The sequence below is a fragment of the Chiroxiphia lanceolata genome, chromosome 9, assembly GCF_009829145.1.
Source record: "Chiroxiphia lanceolata isolate bChiLan1 chromosome 9, bChiLan1.pri, whole genome shotgun sequence".
NCBI lineage: Eukaryota > Metazoa > Chordata > Aves > Passeriformes > Pipridae > Chiroxiphia > Chiroxiphia lanceolata.
Window position 1 is genome coordinate 17369762 of NC_045645.1, and position 22071 is coordinate 17391832.

Sequence of the window (22071 nt, forward strand, 5' to 3'; positions counted from 1 at the left end):
AATCCTTGTCACCCAATCCACCTAAGACAATGTAGTGCCAGTTTTATTTCTTCTATTATCCATCCTTTTTGCTACCTTAGGGGAGTAACTGAGTTACACTAAATGTAACAGCAATAAAATAACCAGGTAATTAAAACTCGACTGAACGCCACAACAGTTCTGACAATCACAACAGGCTATGACTCGGCACTAAAGGGGAACGGAGCCCATGACATCTCTGGCTCCATAATGGTAGCAGAGGCCTTGCAGACTCACTCTATTCCTTTACCTGCAGAACTGTGCCAGGGTAGCTACCAGCCACAACCTGCACACCACACCCTACATAAGGGATGCCAATGTCAACTTATTTTCAAAAAGATTAGACAAGTATCAAATGGTAAAAAGTAATAAAACAACATATGACTGTTAAAATTTTATATATAAATATTACTTATTTATATTATTTCTTAAACAATAGGTAATTTGCATCTTATTTAAATTTATTTATAAATTATATATATAATCTATATTATAATACACACTTAAATGTAAAAGTATATGTGTAGGCACTGAATTCTGGGTCATTCTCAATCCTATTATGGTCAGTGTTGAAATAAACCATTCACAACCAAACTATTTTTCAGTACCTTCTATTACAATGTTGGCCAGCAGTGCCTTTGACGAGACATGGAAAAATTTGTTCTGGCACACAGCATGTGCCAAGGTGAATTACACATATAACTTTAAACTGAATTTACTAAATAATTATATAAAGACTGAAGCCTGAGAAGACCACAATCTGCAAAGCTGGATTTTTTACTCAGATATAACAATATGCTTTCATATAAATATCGTTTTACATAAACATTAATTTAAATAGAATTAATTTTAAAACCTAAATTAATTTATATTTAGATACCTGATAATTTGATAAACCTCAAGAATTTCCCTAAACCTCAATTTGCACATGACCTGCAATCTTAAGAAAGGAAAAAACCACCACAACCAAAGTATTCTGTAAAAAGTTTTATAAGTTGTTCCAGCTTGGTATTTTTCTTCAATTCTTAATTGTGAAATTTCTTCTTCTTCCGATTCCTCTTCCCTGCTGCAAAAGCTGCTTTTTCACTCATGATCTCCTGATACTTCTTTTTATTATATCTGAACAAAATAGATAATTTTTAAGCATAGTAAACCAAAGTTCAGGAAAAGATAACATGGAAAGTACTCTATCCACATAATTTGCCAAACTGAGTTCTCTCTGTTTTCTGAATCAAATTTCTTTGATTTTATAAACTTATGCGTAGGTAAAGGGATATCAACACTGGATCACTGGTAAATGCAGGTAAATTTGTTTTGGAAGTAAATCGGATTGAAGAATCATTAATTTTGGTAGGGGGTTCTTCATTGCACAAGCAATCCCATTTTGGACAGTTTGCTGAAACACTGCTACTGCTCATAAGGGGAAGACCCATCAATTTTGACAACACTGTGAGCAAATTATACTCACTTTTATATTGCCTTCTCACCAAACTTAAGATAATAAACCTCACTCTAACTCAAGACTGAAAACTGACATAAGATGAATGCTAAACAATTAACAGGATATACTTACTGAGTATAAGTTGCTTCCCCCTCTAATACAGATTCTTATGTACCTGCACCGATTGCTATGACAGACACTGTGCACTGAGCAGTACAGAGGCTTCTAAATGCGACACTGAAATCTGACAAATATCTGCACTAATGCTGAAGTGTCTGGTTAAAGTCCTTAATTAACCACAACATAAATTAACTGATCAAATTCCAAATATAATAATTTTTAAAAACGCCTTCTAATAAATACCTTACAAATCAGGTCAAGCCAGAAAACTAGTTAAGAAACACCTATACTAACTTGCCTTCCCAATGTGATATAGTTAATTTACAAGTCACACAAAATTAACATTATAATCCCAAATCATGCACTACTTCAAAGAAAACATGTCATTATGTGAAAAGAGAAGCGCAGATTAACATCATGTAATAACCAATATCAAAATGGATCAACTAAAGGATCTACTCCAAAAACTGCAGGTTATGCAGACATTAATTAATCCAATCATAAGTAAGTCTTCTATCACAATTTTGATTCCCATGACAGGTGGCAGACTGATATATTTATAAAATGAAATAATATCAACATTCACAGAATTACAGTCTGCTCTTTTCTGTCAATTATGCCAAGAAAAAAAAAATCGGTCTTTAAGAGTGGCTGCCAATAGCGATAACCCAAGTTGGATAAAACCCTTTTATGAAGATAACATGTATTTTATCTCAGTCTAATTATCCCATCCCTTAGGCCTTCTAAGTGGCAGTGTTATTGAAATGCTAAAAGATTAAAATTTTTCTTTGAAGTATAAGAAAACCACCATACAAGCTGAATAAAACAAAAAAAAAGTTATATTGTTAAAAATACTCCTCCCTTGCATGGGATATTAAAATTACAAAACTATTTTAAAATACCTTCTGAACTCAGAATCCGCAAGCAGCTCTTCAACAATTGTTCTCTTCCTTTGTTTCTTAGGGATTCGACTGTGGTAGAAGTCTATGGGAGAATCAACTACAGTTCCAACCTAAAAACAAAAATGAAAACATTCTTACTTTACAGCAAGATGTTGATTATTTTGCTTTTTTTTGTTTGTTTTTTTAAATCCTCAGCACCAAGCACAGAGCAGATCAGAATCATAGCAGCTTAAGGAAAGTGCAAAGTACCAAAATAATTGTCATGTTTTGTATCAGTCACTTTTGGTCTCATTGCATTGTGCAGAGAGGAGAGCCTGAGCTTTAAGACTGTACAGTTTTCAATGCTGGACTGCTGTATCATATTCATAAAAAAAATTCAGTTCTTAATTTTTAAACATTTTAAATACAAGGGAAAGGAAACCCTTATGACCACCACAACTCTTTCCTGTCTCTGTCATTGTGGTGTTTTTGCTGGATGACTACAGAACAGTTAATTTAATACAAGGGCTTCATCCTGAAATGCATCACATTGTTCCAAGCAGTTCATGTTAGGAGTAGAGATACATGAAGTACATGTTTCATGCAGTGAAAACAAACCTGCACAGATCTAATTATGTGGAAAACTTCCATCTAAGTTTTCTAACTTCAAAACATTAAACACCCCCCCCATGCTTTAGAGTGAAGTGGTAATATTTTGAGAAATGGAAACATTTCCTCATGCACATGAACTATTCAAAGTTGCTGCAAGCTTATTTCTGTAGCTTCTGCTTAATTTCTTTATGCAAACCACTTGACAAGTACAGCAGCAGAAATTTCAGCTGATCGCAAAGGTAGGTGTCTCCATTCAAACTGTATTAGCTAGTAAGAAAATAAATGCCAATTACTTTCTACATGCTTGTTTAAAAAGGCTAACACTTAAAAAAAAGTGAAAATCTAGTCCTCTGATGGTTCAGAATATGGATTCAGTCAGATATTTGTTCACTACTATGAGATCAGCCAAAACTAAAAAACCACAGCATATACACGTACGTAATATAGAGATTAACAGTGGCACACTGCAGCAAAGTAACCAAAATGGTTTAATAATTAAGATACGAAATTAAACCAACATAGAGGATACCCACAAAGTAGGCATTCTTAAAGAGCTGTTCAAAACTTCAGCAGTACAATGCCACCTTCTGCTGCTTCCTTACCTGGAAGTACTTGGGCAGACCATCTCTATCATTCTTCTTATAAAAATGCTTGGGGTCCAGTGAAGCTCTCATCTTCAAAACTTTAAGATCATTTTTCAGTTCACTGGTGATTTCTGGGGCTTTCATACCAAACCAGCCATCACCTGTTGTTTTCTCTCGCTCTGCCTAGGATGCAATACCAAGAAAAATGACTTTGCATTCAGGAACTAGGATGAGGCAGAAGAGAGAACTCTTTCCTACAAAAGATGGATAAAGCATTTAGAATATAAATACGTACATTTAAAATGTGTATGTTATGGCCCTTACAAAGAAGGTCATCAGCACTGTACCAATGACGGATTTGTACCATCTGAGCATATCATCTATCACTTCACTGTCCTGGTGACTTTTCACAGGATGGCTTTTCACAGGACGGCTCAAAGACACTAAATTGAAGTTCATCACTTCACTTCCAGTGAGGCCTGTATATGCACACAGTCCCAGCACAAAGCTTTCTACCACAGCTTGTTTTGTTATTTCAGGCATTATCAGCTCTTCACTTACCCTGCGTTGTTTCTTTAGCTGGTGAAGTGATTCCCTGAAGGGTGGGACACATTCCTTTTTTTCAAAGTCTGGAGTTATTACACTCTTCTGCAAGAGCTGTAAGGATTTTTTTCAACATTAGAACAGTTACTTCATGGATACAAATTTTACTGCTTAACTATATTTACAGAACCTGCTAAAGGAATCATATGGAATCTAAACAAGCATTTTAATGCAATACTTGAGCTGCTCTGATCCACAAAAAATGCAGTACAGATCTTCAGAACAGAATCCTAGCCAACAACAGAAAGCACTTGGCTTGCTCTCAAAGTAGTGAGACAGCAAAAGCTCTGGAATAAAGAGGGCTATCATGGATGAGCCGAAGAAAACAGTCTCAACAAAAATAACATATTCCCTTTATCTCAAAGGGTGCTTTTGAAATAAAATGGCTAATTCCGTACTAGGGAGAGTACAGACTTTTATCTACTGGAATTCATTGTGGCTATGGACTAAACATCTTGTCACAAGACCTTCAGCTCATGTACCATTAGGCAAAACTGCAAGTATAATCAACTTTGGTTTATTTTACAAGGTAATGCTGGAATTTGCGCTGTTTTTTGGTTTCTGAAGTGTCATGTATATTTAAATTTTTATCATTAAAATGTAAATCTACACTTTGGCCAAAAAGAATGGAAGTTCTCAGCAAACCACAAAAACAATACTTCTTTAAAAGCAAACAAACCAACTGTAGTCTCAGGTAACTGAATAATTGTAAACACATTACCTGATCTTTCTTCTTCTCCTTCAGATGTTCAATTACACTCGATCTAGACTTCTGCTTTTTTGCATCAAAACTAATATATAAACCTCCAAGCTTCTTTATATTCAAACCAGGGTCTATGCTGCTGGAAAGATGTAAACTAAAAGAGAAATAGTTAATTATTAGAATATTGTAACATGCATGCAGCTAAACCTTCTATTGCCCTCTGAGAAAGATAAACAAAAAACATATTTTTCTTATTCTTCCAATTTAGGTTCAGTTCTGCAATGATTTTTGGTATCTGGAATATTTAATTTAGAAGTGACAGAAGATGAGGGGGATTCATGCCATTATATGAAGTGAGATTTTATTCTTGAAAAATACCTGTGAAATCACTTCCATAAATCTTTCATATTAACTGTAATGCTGCATTCTTATATATTAATATACTCTGTAAAACTGAATTCTTAAATTTGCTTAGCCTTGCCAAAAGAACTCATGACCAGCATCCTTCTTAACAATGAGAAGTGTGCTAGCTGAAGAAAAAAAAAAACCACAAACATATGGGTGGTAAAAATAGCGTCAACTCTTAGTGAGAAGAATGAAGAAACTAGAATTCATTGTAGGAATGTTCAAGTCCTTGTCTGTATAACCATACTAGGAACAAAATTATTAAACTTGGATAAGAAAGTGGTTAGATGGTTGCATCCAGAGGGTAGTGGTCAATGGCTCATAGTCCCAATGGACATCAGTGACAAGTGGTGTCCCTCAGGGGTCCATATTGGGACCAGCATGATTTAATATCTTCATTAATGACACAGACAAAGGAATCAAGTGCACCCTCAGCAAATCTGCAGATGACACCAAGGTGAGTGGTGTGGTTTACACACTTGAAGGATGGGATGCAATCCAGAGGGACTTGGACAAGCTCATGAGGGTGGCCCCAGGAATCTCAAGAGGTTTAACAAGACCAAGTGCGAGGTGCTGCACCTGGGTCAGGCCAGCCCCTGGTGTCAGTACAGGCTGGGGGACGAAGAGAGAGAGCAGCCCTGCCGAGGAGGACTCCAGGGTGCTGGTGGATGAGAGGCTGGACATGAGCTGGCAATGTGCACTCACAGCTCAGAAAGCCAACCCTGTCCTTCTAATTAAAAGAAGATGAAGACTTACTTATCCAAAACCAAGAGTATTATGCTTTAAACATATGAAGCATACAAAGGGATTTTAGCAGCAGTTGGACTACAAGAGTCAGGAAGTACCACTCCACCCAAATTATACTGATTCTATGCTAGGCTGGTTTCCCTTGAAGTGTGACCATCCACAGCACAGCAAGAACTGACACACAAAATTATATGCAACTGTTTACGATTGAAAAGCATGATCTAATTAGGCAATGTGTAAGGAATTTACTGGACTTTTTGTTACTTATGTTCCAACTGAAAAAAACAAAAAAAACCCAAACCCCGCAATTAGGAAAACTGTGACCTGAATACACAACTGAGTCAGCCTGACCAGTTTAACCCAGTTTCACATTTTGATTTTTAAGCTGAACACATACAAGGCCTCCAGATGTGAAAAAATTTCAGAATTCTGTTCCTGCTACATACAAAACTGAAAAAAACCTTGAAACCCTCAATTTGTGGACCATATTTGTATTTTATAATACATGCAAGCCTATTTTCCACACCAAAATGACTTATGTGATGAGAATACTTCTTCATTTATTCTGCATCATTTAGCATTTAATGTACATATCCTATCCATATTTTTGAACAAAATGCAGATTCTTTACTATTCCCAGAAAGATACTTACACATCAGTCTTATTTTTCAATAAATCATCATCTTCATCTTTTTCATCTTCATCTATCAATTCTTCTTCAGCCTCTTCCAAATCTGATTCTTCATCTTTTTCATTTCCTTCATGTTTACTTTCAACATCACTGTCTCGGTCTACCTCATCTAGATAATACTTTTGGCTGGAACTCATGCCAGGCTCAGTATCAATTACAAAAAGACCTTCAACATGCAGTGAACTCTTTTTTAAAGATTTGCTGAGGGAAGGAGTCCTCTCATCTGACTTTTTATAACACAGATTCTCATCAATTGTATCTGTGTCTGCCACATCACTCTTTTCAGATTCATCACTTTCACTGTTGCTCAGAAACAATGCAACAGAATCATTACCACTGCTTGATCCTTCAGTGCTGTGGAACACCTCATATTCTTTTGTTTGGTCTTCACCACTGTCAAGCACCCTGCTTTTATCGATGCTATCAGTTCTCTGAGCAGCAGCTATGTCCTTTGGCAGACTGCTCGCTGCACTAGTTCGTTTACTCCTTGATTTATCAGAATGTGTGAAAGACTGCTGTGCACCTGCCTCAACATCTGCTCTTTTGCATTCTGAAATTTTTTTACTTTCATTTGGTGTTATTTCCTCTTGGGATTCTAGAAATTGCTTGGGACTCGTGCACTCAGTCAAAGAAATATCCATTTGTTCTAGTTTCCCTTCCCTCTCAAGTACTTTACTCTGATCTTCCTGTATTTGGCCACAGGCTGCTTCTGAATGCTCTACATCAACAGACTGTGAGTTTTTTACTGCTTTTTTCGCAGGTGATTTAGTGTCAATTTGTTTCATTTTTGTAAGATTGCTGGGTGTCACATCATTTAAAACATCTTTTGCATCTGAACTCTGGGTTGTATTAGCAGATTTGGAAGAATGCTTGCTTTTAGGTGAAGTGGGTTCTTTATTACCCTTAATGACAGTGGAAGCATCTTCTGTGTCAGAGAGAAGTTCTGCAGGTCTAGAATCAGAAATTATTACGGGCTCAGATTTAACAGTGTCCTCAATTAAATTCTCATCTTCTGAAGCAAATTCATCTTCTTCCCCACTCTGCTTAGTAATTTTTGCTTGTGATTTCATTTGCATGCTCCTAGTAACTCGTTTGCTAGTGATGGATGGTTCCATATGAGAACTTAGGCAACATGATTCTGTATCAGAAGTATCTTCACTCTGAGCTTCACAAACTCTATTTGGCTGTAATTTCTTTTTGCTTTGCCTGCTTCTTGTAGTTCTGGTAACATTAGGCATCTGGACACCAGAAACAGCAGAGGAACAAGACTCAGCTTCAGAGATATTATCTTCGTCCAGAATCCTGCTTAACTTATTTACAAAAGCTGTACTGTCATGTCTTCTTTTGTCAGCAGAATCTGGTTGATAAGGAATTACAATTTGTCGTCTTCGTGTTATCCTTACAAACAAAGGTGTCTGGAGACCAGACACAGAAGAGCAGTTGGATTCTGTTTCTGACACATCCCCATCAACTTGGGGCTCCACAACTGATTGTGCTGAATGAACAACTGTGTTCTCATTCCTAGTAACCTGCATCTCAAAGCTATCACTGACATCTGACTTTGTTTCTGCATGTTCCAACTCTTCAAACTGAGATTCTTGAATCACCTCTGGCTTATAAACTGATTTAGTTCTTCTTTTAGTCATCCTCCTAGTAACAGGAGTACTAATTTCAGCAGATCCCACCTAGAAAAGGAGTAAAAAAAGGTATGCTATTGACACGTAAAATAACCCTATAAAAATCACTAAGAATTCTTTTAAACAAATCTACTCATACTGACAACATATTACATGTCTCTGTGTAGTCTTATCTGTGTGTAAGAAGTGCGAACAAACCATCCCTTGCTTATTTGTCTGCTGTCTTTTGGTCAAGGCAGGGGAAGAAACATACAAATATCTTCTAATTCTAAAAAGTCCTGGCAAGCTGCCATGGGAAGCAAATGCAGAAGCAATGTTCAGAAATATTTAATTATTTGCTCCTCTGTGAAACACTGAAGACTAGCGACTGACAGAATGTGCCCCAAAATGCTTTCCAACACCAACTTTAGCAGCTTTAGGAACAAGCTGGCCTGACAGCAACCGCAACACTAAATATAATCTGCTAAAAGTTATTGTAAGTAACACAGAGATGCAAAGAGAGAGAAGTATTCCTTTAACTCGCAACGCTAAATGGCCTCAAGCCTTACGGCGGCAGGGATGCGGCACGGGCAGTGCGGGCGGGCGCACCGACACTGTCACTGTCACCGTCACTGCTGCCGCGCAGCCGCCCCGGCCCCGCGGTACCGGCGGGGGCTCCCCCGCCCGGCCAGGCCGCGTGGCGATGGTGGCCCCGCGCCCGCCCGCCCGCCCCCGGCTGCGCTCACCTCCGCCGCACCGGGGGGATCGGGCCCGGGCTCCGAGGGGCTGCCGCCCGCCCGGGCCCGCGCCCCCTGCTCCCGGCGCCGCGCCGCCGCCGCCCGCCTGGTGTTCACCATGTTGCCGCCACGCCGCACCCGCCCCCTCCCTCCTTCCTCCCCTCCTTCCTTCCTTCCTGCCGCCCGCCCTTCCGGACCCCGCCCCGCCCCGCCGGGGGAACACCGGGCTGCAGGGAGCGCCGCCGCGGCCGGGAGGGGAGATGGGCTCCACTAAGGTGGAAGCGCGGGGTGTAGGGCACTTGAAGAAGTGCAAAAGACTGTTTGTGACAGTGTAAAATGCTCTTACTGAGATGAGAATGTATGGAGATGAGAAGCACAAGCTAAAAGCCTACAAGAATTTAAAATTTAGGCAAGCTTTCAAAGGGTTTCTCAAGGAAGGAAATCCCATTTCTCCGACCGATGCAAAACAAACGAATGAGATAATGTGAAACCAATAGCGTAACACTTTATCAGGTTGACTCTAGAAATATCATGTCTTAGAAGGTACTTTTCTACAGCAAGCAAATTGTTAACAGTTTACAGAAAGGAAATAAATCATGATCCCATTAGAACAGCCTTTCCATTGTTTTTGAATAATTCTTGTTTTGTTTCAATTTATAAAACTGAGCGCACACACAGGTTAATACGATACAGAAGGTATCAGCCAAATAAAGACAGAACTTACAGATAGTGGTTAATCATCATCAGCACACAACTCATAGCTGATAGGGAAGTTTAAAATTAAACTCATGTAATTTTGAACTCTGACATACACTTGCCCAACGTTTAAAAAAAAACCACTACATTTTGATTAGGAGAAAGAAATTCAAACTTTTATTGATGCATTACTAGTTCCAATTCCCCATCTCTCTCATTTATCAAAAGAACTGAAGAGCAAAGAAAATTTCCCACTCTTTGCCACCCACAAATAAGATATTTGAGGACTCAAAAGGTATCTTGAAAAACCTTCATCTTTTAACTTCGTGGAATGGACTATATGAAGCTGACACTCTAGACACTACCTACGGGCATTCAAATTCCACTAGCTGCCTATATGACAGGATTTAAAAGACGTTGATGAAAATTGATTCCTTTACAGTCCAAATCTCAAAATATGTACAACTAAGTTAATGAGTACTACCAGTATGAGGTCAATGACCCTGCCTGAAATCAAAACAAAATTTATTGTCTTAGACACTGTGTCAAAGTTCCTGCTGAAGTACAAGTTGAGCTTTTGCTATCTATTGTGATTTAATGGCCAAGGGAAGGAAAAGGCCTTTTTGATAGAAAGACTACGTTAAACCAAAAGCCTTGCCTTAGTTGCAGCAATCTCTCTGGGATTCAAAAGCCATTGCGCTAAGCTCCTGCCAATCAGAAAGATACCTAACCTCAAGCTAACCCTTGTTTTGTCATTTCTGAATGGCACTCAAGCATCAAAGTTTCCTAGGCAACTGCAAAAGAAGTAATTAATTTTACACAATGCTATAATGAGCAGCACCAACATTTACTGTCTATTCTACTTGGCCAATTGATTGTGTAGGTCACAAGTATCAAAAAAACAAGCCACAATTGAGAAGGAGACAGGTACAATTCAGTTTTTGATTAACAGATTTCTTCATCACTTGTTTTCAAATCTTATTTTAAACATTCACAAATAATACATTCTCTATTTCAAACAGCAAAAATACCATCACACTTGTGCGAACGTCAAACAAAGCGTATTGAGGCACAAAGAAGCCAGAAGGAATTCAAGTAACAGTCAGAAAGTAATTTGGAAGATGTATTTTTTTTCTAAATCATAGAGATCTTTTACACTCTATTAAAAATAAACCAATTTTCCCATCCCCATAAATTAAACAGCTGACTTGCATATATATACATACCAAGCAATGAGATACCAGCTTAATTTTTTTGGGTAGTTTTTCATAAAAGATGACAATTTTCTATAAAAACTAGTCCTTGAATTCTTGAAATCTATGCACCTACCAGATAAGTATTATTTAAGAGAAATTTGTTTTTTAAAAAACCAAAAATATATGTTTCTCTATACTACCTAATGGCAGCTAAAATATAATGATAATTTTTACAGTGAACTGGTCATAAAAAGAAAAATATTTTAAACTGTTACTCTATAGATAGCTTCAAATAAAAATAAATTTCATAATTTAAATGAACTGGTCAATAGGTTAAGAAAGAAAAATAGTGTTAGAATACTACAGACACTCTTGCTGACATCACACAGAAAAATTACAACTTTTGGTATTTTGTTATAAATGCTGTAAAAGTGTTTCTATGAAAAATGCAATGCTCCCCCATCCCAAAGAAATTTAAACAGCCATTAAAAAAAAAAAAAAAAAAGGAGGTTTTAAGATGCATTTCTTTTAGCTTGCATGATATAGCCTTTGGACTTGATAATTCCTCTGCTTTTAACAATGACTGAATATCGCAGAAGCCATAAAGGAATCCACTCGCTTGCTTTCACGTTCTGGATGCTTTCCTGAAGAGCTTCTTGGAAACTTGCTTCACAAAGTAATTCTGAAGTTAAAAAGGGACATTTGTGCTTAAAATAATGTCATGTAAACAGCTGCAAAAACCAACACTTACTAAGAGAAGCCTTTTCCTACAGTCAAAGATCCTAAGTAGTGCCACTAACTCCACAGATCCACTGTTCCAGAATGCATGTAGGGTAAAAGCAGCTGAATATTACAGAGTAAATCTTCAGGACACTTTTTTTGCAACTTTGAGTGTTTCCCACAAAACCAATTAACTGAAATTTCAACCATATCAAATGGAGTTGATGAGTAGAGCCATTAGCAGGAGAAAATGAAAATTAAATTTGAGAAGCTAGCTAGACAAACTAGAGGTGAATTAAGCATAAGGCTGAAATCAGCAAAGTACTGAGCATTCAGAGTTACCTCCGCAGTCACTGGAAGCTCAACATTTATAGCATCTCCCATAACTGGGCTCATAATAACCACAAGCCCAGAAAGCATTAAAAGGAATGGGTTTAAATGATGGGTTTAAATGCCAGAAAGCAGGAAAGGAAGGCAAGTACAAATCCTCCTTGTTTCCTCCGAAAAGTTAGTCAAGAGAACGATCTCATTGATGAGGGGTGCTCCCAAAAGACAGACTCAATACTCTCAGCTGGTCATTACAGAAAAGCTAAGCTTAGCAAACAATGCATAAAAGGATCATTACTTGTGCTGTTTTCTATCAAATCCTCTTCTCCTTCATTTCATGACTTACAAAAGAGAGTACTTATTAAATTGCAAGTTGCATTTTGGACTTCACAGGACATGGAAATTGTCAGATTGAATGGAAATTCATCTTGCATGCTGCCAGAGCAGTGATAAATCATGCTCAGGCACTGATGAAGTTCATTAGTTGTAACAGTGGTACTATGAAGCCTATACTTCATAAGAAGCGCTTCATATAATCTTTGGGGCCAAATGGAAAGGAAGGAGAAGGAAGGAAAAGTATCATCATGAACAGTTGGTCATAACGAAGAATGTAGGGAAGGAATTAACTAAATATTGTTTAAGACTTCTCATTACTCCAGCAAGATATTTAAGGTGTCCTTATAGTGAAGAAGATTAGATGATGTTTGAAAGAAACTAATATAATAACCCAGAATATTCTAGAGAGCTGGCAACTCAGTTCTACAGCCCAAAGGAAAGCTTTTTCTTCAATCATTTAGCAAATGAATCACTACATAAAACAAGTGAAGAATTTACAGCAATATTTTTTGTAATAATGTTATTTTAAGAAGTCAAGACTTTCAAAGAATCCTACTTAAAGCATGGTAATTTTACAGACCTAGTATTACCAAACTACTCAGAAATCAACTGACCATTAACATTTCTATGTAATCTATTTCACAGACAAGTCCTGGGCAAGTAGACTTTCATTTGTCATTTACTGCCTTCAGCAATAGAGCTGTTGTTTCATTCTATGTTTTGTGGAAATATGCAATTCCATTAACATACGTATTCCAAATTTCTTGTAGGTTGTTCTTCTATTTACTCTATTTTCTCTGATTAAAACTATTTCAAGAAACTATTTGAAGCCAAAAGATTGCTTTCTCCCCCCTCTTCCTTGAAGCAAGAGCAAGAACTTAATAGAAATATTTTATAAAGGAGAAACTTTTAGAATGTTTGCCTCAGGATTCACATGTAACAAACTTTGAAAAGATTATTCCCAATTTTGTATTGCATAAATGCACTTCGAAGGCTTCTATTAACTTAGCTGGCAAAGTCTTACCTTTTGGGTCATTGTGAGTTAACAGCTGTATGTCGCGTTGTTTTGCAAATGCTGTGAGGTCAGGTGGCATCACACAACAGGAAGCTAGGTTCACCTGATTGCTACTTGGTTTTACCTGAAAGTAACAAAATACTTTTATAAGAAGAAAATACTAATGGACTTACTTTAGTTGTTTCCCCAATACCCTCTATTACAATGGAAATTTTGCTTCCAACAATTTGCCTTTGACCATTGTTTTGAAGTCTGAGCAAGGCTAATTAATTCTACCCAACTAATTAATGTAGGCAACTCTGCAATTCCCTGCAGCACAGAGCCCAGAACAAGAGTAGGATCTAACTTCAGGTGCTGCCTTAGCAAGAGGAGTGCTAAGTCACTCCACTCTGACTTCCTATCTGCTTTTTTTTCCCCCTCTCATGTAAAGTTTACATGAGCATGGACACACACTAGTACCATCTTCCATCACTCAGCTGTTAAGAGGCAATTTGAGTGCTGCCCTCAGCTCTGAGGGCCCCAACACAAGAAGGCCGTGGACCTGGTGTAGCGAGTCTACAGAAGGGTCACAAAGATGATCAGAGAGCTGGAGCACCTCTCCTACGCAGACAGGCTGAGAGTTGGGGTTGTTCAGCCTGGAGAAGAACCCCTTCCAGTACCTAAAGGGGCTACAAGAGCTGGAGAGGGACTTTTTAAAAGAGCATGTGGTGATAGGGCAAGAGGAAATGGCTTTTAACTGTCAAGGCAGGTTTAGATTAGATATTAGGAAGAAATTCTTTACTGTGAGGGTGGTGAGGCACTGGAACAAGTTACCCAGAAAAATCATGGCTGCCCCATCCCTGGAAGTCTTCAAGGCCATGTTGAATCGGGCTTTGAGCAACCTGCTCTAGTAGAAGGTGTCCCTGACCATGACAGAGGGGTTGGAACTAGATGATCTTTCAACCTATTCTATGAATTAGTCTCATTGGACAACAGAATATTGTGCTACTTCCCTCAGAGTCTGTCTTCCTCTTTACATTTAAGCTTTCCATTGAAACAGTATTTTTCCTAGGGGAAATCCCTCTATTCATAACACAGCTTTAAGTGAAAACAGCTATGTTTTCAGAGTCACTGGAATAAATCTGAAGGTTTAGGTGTACTGTTTATACTCCTTTCTAAATATGAAAGCATTCAAAACTCAAACCTTCAGTACTTCAAAGAACCTGCGTACTGAACAGACCTGTGGTTTCCAGTTCTTGGTGGTCAGTACGTAAGAACACTAAACAAGCAAGTCACACTTTGAGCCTCCCCCACCTTGAATGACATTGTGACCATCAGTAAAATGCTGACAATAACAGGGTTAATTAATATTTTGTATATAAACCCATTTATAACAAATGTTTCTAACAGTGTGTCAGCCAACAAAACAAGCAGTTATTCTGTCCGAAGAAATGCTGTGAGTTGGAAGTTTATTCTCACCTGTGCCCACAGATACAGTTGCTCTAACAGTGTTTTATCCAGGTCAGAGGTACCTATGGCAACAATCTTTTTGTTTTGAACTAGATTTTCAAGTTCTTGCCAATAAGGTTGCAAATATGCCAAGGAGAGGTTAGTTCCATCTTCAATGGGAGGTGGGGCAATAATGACCGAGTCTAGCTGAGCAACTCCGAGGGCAGAACACGCTGCAAGAAAAAGAACAAAGACACTGAAAAATCTTTTGTGAGACACAAACATAAACACCATGACTTCAAATTCAGCAAAACCCACACTGCTTCACTCCACTAGCCTCTCATTCACCATTTGAAACTGCAAGTGTATCAGAAGTCAAGAGAAGCAAAACAACCCTTGTAGCAAACAATCAAACATGCAGCTTTAAAAGACCAAGTTTCAACTGTAGGTCTTGGGAAAGAAAGAAAAAAAGCAAAAACCAAAACCAACAGAAAATGAACAAAAGCGTGAAGCTTTTTCTCCTTTTCAACATTAAAACTGTATTTTCCTCTGAAGACAGTGGTGACATACAATTCTGTATTCTTTCACTCTCAATTTCTTCCAAAATTTGTAACTTTCACTCTGAACTATAACTCAAGGACAGGGCATGGGCTAGCAAAACTACTTAATAAACACGAGGAGTTAGACTAAAAGCACACCAAATATGGAGATTTAATGTAAGAGAGAAGTGGAAGTCTTGGATATCACTGAGCTGGAGCAAAAATGCACATCATGAGGCCTCTTCAGCACAGCAAAAGGAATAGAACCAAGTAGCTAAATAAATTATTTTTTCCTAGAGAAGGATTCTATTAATGTATGTTTAACAAATGGTACTAAAACTTACAATAAAGAGGCTATTAACTGGGGTATCAATAGAAAAGAATTATATCCGACCCTGCCTTTTTTGGTCACCCCTTATGCCAAACAATTTTACAAAGTGGTGAAGTTCCGTGCTGCTCACAATTGCTGCTACGTTAGGCCAACAAACTGTACATATCGGTACAAATATTATACGGTATTTTCAATAAAACTTAACTATTTCATCAGCTACTTACAGCATTGATTTCCTCAATAATCTCTGAAATACCACACAGTCAGTAGCAAAGTTTATCATGTTAAAAATAACTGGCAACTAACAAGAACTAGTGTATCACTGTTATTAAAACATCACGTGCTATTCACTTTTTAACAAGTTTTGTGGGAAAGAATAAAAACTTGCTCCTGCTTGAAGGAAGGAATCACATTTGAGTTTGTGGACCCAAGGTCACAGTGATCCACCTTTAGGAAGTTTACTGACTGAACTAATGTGCAAATAGATTTGATTACCCAAGTGGCAATTAATAGGAAAACAGGATATACTTGTGACAGCGACTAAATACACCTCTTAGAAATAAAATTAGAACCTATCCCATCAAAATTCTTGAGTAAAAAAGAAATTGTACCATAATTCTGAGTTTCACACTTACCCAGGTCAACTGCATCTCTGATCGATGGAGAATTTGATCCAACGATGAAAAGCTTTGCTATTTTCAAAGAAACTGGAATCAATAACTAAACAAGCCAGGTATTATTAATATATAGCCATTTACTTTTGCTATATGCACTATTAATGAGTTCTTGGGTAAAAGGTTTTTAGAATATACACCAATTACTTAAAAAATTGGAAAAAACCCAACTTTCTGAAAGGTGACTGCCCAATAAAGACATTGTTCTCTTAACTTTCCAGGTTGCCGTGCAGTCTCAGAACAAGAAATCATCCAGTTAGGTGATCTAATGAGCTGTAAAGCATCAAGACACTAAGCAATAACCGTAACAACCTGTATAAAAACCCCAAATGTAATAGTACGAACAGACTTCTTCACAACTTACTGAGACTCAAAATGTACTAGTGTTAGTTTGGACTGCCTCCTTCAAGTTCATCATATTCAACCTGGAAAAATTATGCAAATAAATGTGCTTCCAGTGCTATTTCTTAATTCCAGTATTATCTGTAATATTTTGCTTCAAAAAAGTCAAAGACTCACAAAATACATTTAAAATATCTTGAGGTGATGTAAGTTAAAATAGAAAAATGTCGAGGTGCTTTAAAACCTGCAATACTAATTCAAATCTTTCTTAGCCAACGTTTAGATTACCCAAAGTATTTCGGTGTGCACTGGTGTCATCTGACTTTGCAATTACAAAACACAGCAAAAAAATATACATATATGAATATCCTATTAATGACTGCATATGAAACCTTTTTATGCCACTGGATTTTTGACTATATTCTTACCTGATACTTTCAACTCATCCCTTTCTTCAGGATTTATTTTTTCTATAGCTTGAGCTACAGAACATTCCAGAACCTCCAGTGTTTCCTGTAGTAAGTACACGAGACTTAGGAGCAACTCATCAAGAGGAGACAGTAAGCTCCTGAAGAATGTTTTTAAAATTATTAAAAAAAAAAAAAAAAAAGGCATCTTACAGCAGTTAGACAGAAAAATAGCAGAAAAATGCAATGATAGAAAGTAACCCAAGGCTTCTTGATCTTTGAGGGGAAGTCAGAAAAATGAAGATATATAAAAGGCCCTATATGCCTCTAATATAAAAAAGTATAAATTACTGGTGAGAATTATTGGAATAAGATTTAGTAGTTCTAGTAGGTCTGATTTTATGATGTGAAAAGACTGCTGTGCTAATGCAAACTACCTTTTTTTTCAAAAAAGCCTCATGATCAGCTGAAAGAAACCCAGTGAGAATTAGGAGATTTGAGTGTTCGATGGGAACATCTTTGCATAAAAGTATTTTGTAATTTCATTAAAGCCTGTGAAAATGATGCAAAATACAGATTTAAGATAGTAATTTTGAAACTAAAAACTAGAAAAGTTTCAGACTTTTCCCCGTCTGACCTCATTTAAGACTAGGCTGACACTTCAGTCAGCTGGCACAAGGTGACTTTTTAAAGTCTTTATCTACATGAGACTTTGTATTATATGCATGCACATTCAACCAAAAAACTTTTGCCCCAATCAAAAACTCTTTGGTAATTTTTGCTGCCCTACCAAAAGATTCTCAAGCGAGCCTTTGAGTATTCAATACAGCCAGCATTTTAAACAAAAGTTAGCTTTTTTTTTTATATTACTGGATATCAGTATAATTCAAGACAGAATTTGGAATTATGCAGTTAATATGTTTTGACAGTAAAACCTTCCTTACACTAAATAATTTACTTTAGTGGATCACTACATCTTACAGAGAAATGTGTTTATGTTCTTTTCTTGAACAATCATTAGTTCCTCCTCAAATCATTCAGCAATAACTGCCTCATACCCTCCAGTCTGGAATGCAGCAATATGCAGCTGATGCCATCATTACACAAGAACTGGTAACAAAACCCAAAGAAACTATCAAGAAAGTTTTTTTAGGTTTGTTTTTGTTGTTGTTTTTGGGTGCCTTTTCTTTTCCTGAAACATGCTAATATTTCACAGAGCAAATAATGTATTTAGCGGGAACCTAATACTGTTTTGCTGAATTTCAGAAGCAAAAGTGAAAGAGAAGCAGGCAAATACACCCAGATCTTAATGTCAGATGCCCATGTGGCTTTAAGACTTATGCAGAAGTCTCTAGCTCTCAAGGGAAAATTGCCACTTCTGCATCTTCAGAAGTATTTCTGAAACAACAGATGCTACACTTCAGAGATCCCCTCCAAATGGGATGGTCCTCAGCTCTCTATGAACTCCATAGTTTAGAGAATTCTCCACTGAGTTTCAATAAGCATGCTAGCAAATTTCCATGGTACACAGATTTGTTTTTTCTAATTGTCCCAACAATTAATTTAAAATCTTACAGACCAGGACTTTTGTTTTGTAAGAATTGTCTTATCTGCCACCAACAGGATTTTTTACTTTGATATTTCTTAACCTCTCCAAATTTACTAAACATGAAGAAAAAAAAAAGGGAGTTAAGATATATTCCTTTAAGGTATCTGGAGCTGCATATACTTTTACAGAAGTTTAATAGATTGATTTATATTTCAGCAGTGTAACCAAGTACCCATTTCTCTGATTTCACATGTAATGTGGATAACATGCATAACATCTCTGCTACCTGATTTAGGTCTTGTCCAATCTTTGAGCTCCATTCAATCAGTGTTTTCTGGATGCAGTCCCGCACCTGCAAAACATTTTTTCATATTGAAGTGTGAGTATGTTAGAGCTGCACAGAAATACAAGGGTAGGACAGACTGAGGAGGTGAACTAATAACACCATTCCACAGAAGATTCTTCCTTCGTATCTTCTGATATTTGTTCAAACTAGCTTACTTACATATTTTCCTCTCCTCTTTCAGAGTTTTAGCAGTCATACAAGTACTTACTTCATTTATTTCTCAGACCAATGCTATCCTAAAGGAAAGAATAATGCTAAGCCAGCAACAGCTAGGGTGTTGGGTGGTTTGGGGTTTTTTTAGTGCGGAGATTCTTAAGTTACAAAGTAGTCAGATAAGAGCATATGTGCTGTAATTGTAGAAATGAGGCTTTACAATCAATCAGTAAATACTCATTATATTAATTACTTTTCAAGATGCATACAACCCTTCTCATTTACTGCCTACCTACTCCAAACCACTACTGCTTTTAAGTCCTTCATTACTGTAGGGGGAACCTTCAGATCCTACCCCACATTTGCATTTTTCCTGTGACAAGAGATGCAAAATAAACTCGACTAAGATTCTGATTGTGGATTTTCTTGAACATAGCAAGATATAACTATTGAGTCTAAATCAGCTGATTAAATGCATTCTGTACCAGTGTGGCAGCTGTACCAATCATGCAGCTTCCCTCTGATCCGTCCTGGGAGTTAAGTACACGTACTGCCCGACTGCCCTCTGCCACAGGTAGGAGCACTTCCACGAGCTGCTGCTTTACTTCACTTTCAACAGTATATTTTATAACTATGTGCAAACCTACTCTGTGTACCATTAAACAGCAATTTCCTATGACACCTACCATTAATTCAGGGAGCTCATAACACCATGTGCAAACTAGCAGTCAACACCCCCGATATCACAAAGACACAATAGAGCAATAATACTTTGTGAGCACATTCTACACATTCTTTCCCAGTCATTTAAAATAGCATTAAAAAACCCCCCTGAGTCAAAAGGCCAGAACTGACCCAGTAAATAGCTAAGCACAATAACTCTTTAATAAAATAACTCTTCATCCTATTTTGATGCAATTTATAATGTTATCTTATCCTTTCTGAGGGCGAGACAGTGCTAAACATATGTACTCTATATGTTGCTGCTTTGCAACTACCACAGTTCATATTTCTACTGCAGTTATGTACAAGCCTCTGACTCCAAAGCACACCACTCCCCTGCCCTCGGGCCATGTGGAAACCACAGTGCATTTGACTGTTTTGACCAGCTTTTCCAAACACAGCTGCATTCCCAAACTCCTAACACTGCATTCATAGTTTGCAAAATTTTAGCTTACGTTCTGCCACTGAGAACTATACACACACTAACTACACTAAATAGAAGAGTTAAAAGCTAATTTATTTTTGCTGATTAATACCAATATTTGCTTTTGGAAATCCAGCAACTCTGGAAAGCAGCCAGATTTCTCTGTAAACAAATGAATTTAAATACTTTAACTCATGAGTTATGCATGCTAGCCACTCTTTATTTAAGAGCCCTCCAGAAACTACTCGCACAAGGGTGCCCATAAGAATACAGCTATGTCTTTGCTACAGAAACTAGCCCTATTTCACACAGGTCACAGATTCTTTAATAAGTAACCAGGCCAAATAAAAAAGTTATTATCACAAGACAACTAACAAGAGCATGATGAATTCTTCCTTCTTGTTACATCATCCTCCCAAACACCTTTCTTACCATTTGTGAATGATTAATGTGCACTCATCCAGCTTCCAGGTGATCAACAGCATCACTACATGGCAATAACCAGCCAAACCCATAGTTTTTCTAATTATTAAGTGACTATTCTGAGATTACTGTGTCATGATGAGACAGCAAATATGGTGGTTCTGAAGTTCATGGCCGTAGGATCTCCAGATATTTTATGAGAACTGTTGTAAGTATTGATACATACTGCTAAAGGTAATACTTTTAAAGTGGTGATTAAAAAGTTCTTTACAACTTTTAACAAAGAACGACAGGTATACTCTTTAAAGAGGACAGCGATGACTACTTTTCCCAAGACCTGTCACTACCAAGAAATTAAATTAACTTCAGGTTAGGAAAGAGAATTTTCATCACCTGTAATGCAAGCTCATAGCTATTCATATTTTTACCTTGCTAAAGAAGTATCAGGGATCTCCTTTGCCATTACAGGCAGCACTTAAACTTGCAGGGGCTTTAACCCTTCCTTCCCGAGACCCGAGGCCTGGGCCGGCTCCTTCCCAGGGCAAAGTGCTTCCGGGGGCACGGGGGGCCAACTTCCCCACAGGGCAGAAGGCACCGAGCACACAAAAACGAACAAACCCCAGCTTTGCCTTTCCCATCTCCCGCCGGCGGCGGGGGCGGACCGAGGGAGGCCAAAGCCTTTCCCCGCGGTGACGGGCACCGGGCCAGCCCGTGCCCTGCCAGGACAACAATCCCGCTCGGACAGCGCGGGGAGCGGCACCCGGCGCTCCCTCAGCCGCCGGCGGCCCAGCCCCCCCGGCCCCAGAGCGAGCCCCCACTGCGGCGTCCCGGGGGAAGCCTCGTCCCGGCGCTCACCTCCTCGCCGGGGGTGGCGGGGCACTTCTTGCGCAGGCAGCCCCAGTTGAGTAGGTTGCCGGTCTGCAGGGTGAGCCTGCCGGCGCTCTCCAGCAGCGCGCGGGCGCCCTCCGTACCCATGGCGTCCTGGCGCTGAGGCGGCGGCGGCCGCCGGGCTCTCCGTGACACCTGCGGCCCCGGGCAGCTCCGGCCGTGACTCAACGCCGGTACCGGGGCGGGGGGCGGCGCGGGGACAATGGGCGGCGGGGCGGGCCCGGAGCGGGAGCGGCACCGGCACCGCCTCGCGCTCCCTCACGGCGCGGGGGCCGCACCGCGCAGCGCCCCCTGCGGGCGGACGGGGCGCAGTGCGCGGGGCGGGGCGGGGCCGCCCGGGGGCGGGGCCGGGCCGAAGAGGCGGAGCCGCTGTCGCGGTTTCGTCGCGCTGCGGGC

The 22071-nt window shown here is 38.8% G+C and overlaps 2 protein-coding genes across 3 annotated transcripts; both read right to left on the reverse strand.

The window, feature by feature from the left end:
- Window positions 1–992: 992 nt before the first annotated feature.
- Window positions 993–9278, reverse strand: DNTTIP2 (deoxynucleotidyltransferase terminal interacting protein 2). Its single transcript, XM_032696734.1, has 7 exons — window positions 9168–9278; window positions 6767–8490; window positions 4981–5116; window positions 4218–4313; window positions 3675–3839; window positions 2482–2591; window positions 993–1137 (listed from the first exon to the last, which is right to left on the reverse strand). Exons 1-7 carry the CDS (start codon window positions 9276–9278, stop codon window positions 1044–1046), a joined length of 2436 nt encoding a protein of 811 aa, XP_032552625.1. The 3' UTR covers window positions 993–1043.
- A 730-nt stretch (window positions 9279–10008) lies between these two features.
- Window positions 10009–21858, reverse strand: GCLM (glutamate-cysteine ligase modifier subunit). 2 transcript variants are annotated; one of them, XM_032696812.1, is made up of 7 exons: window positions 21643–21858; window positions 19005–19070; window positions 17191–17275; window positions 16382–16438; window positions 14907–15109; window positions 13458–13572; window positions 10009–11732 (listed from the first exon to the last, which is right to left on the reverse strand). In XM_032696812.1, exons 1-7 carry the CDS (start codon window positions 21760–21762, stop codon window positions 11563–11565), a joined length of 816 nt encoding a protein of 271 aa, XP_032552703.1. In that variant the 5' UTR covers window positions 21763–21858; the 3' UTR covers window positions 10009–11562. The 2 variants fall into 2 exon arrangements, with proteins under 2 accessions (XP_032552703.1, XP_032552704.1); XM_032696813.1 differs by lacking the exon at window positions 21643–21858 and adding an exon at window positions 21181–21300.
- Between the last annotated feature and the right edge of the window lie 213 nt (window positions 21859–22071).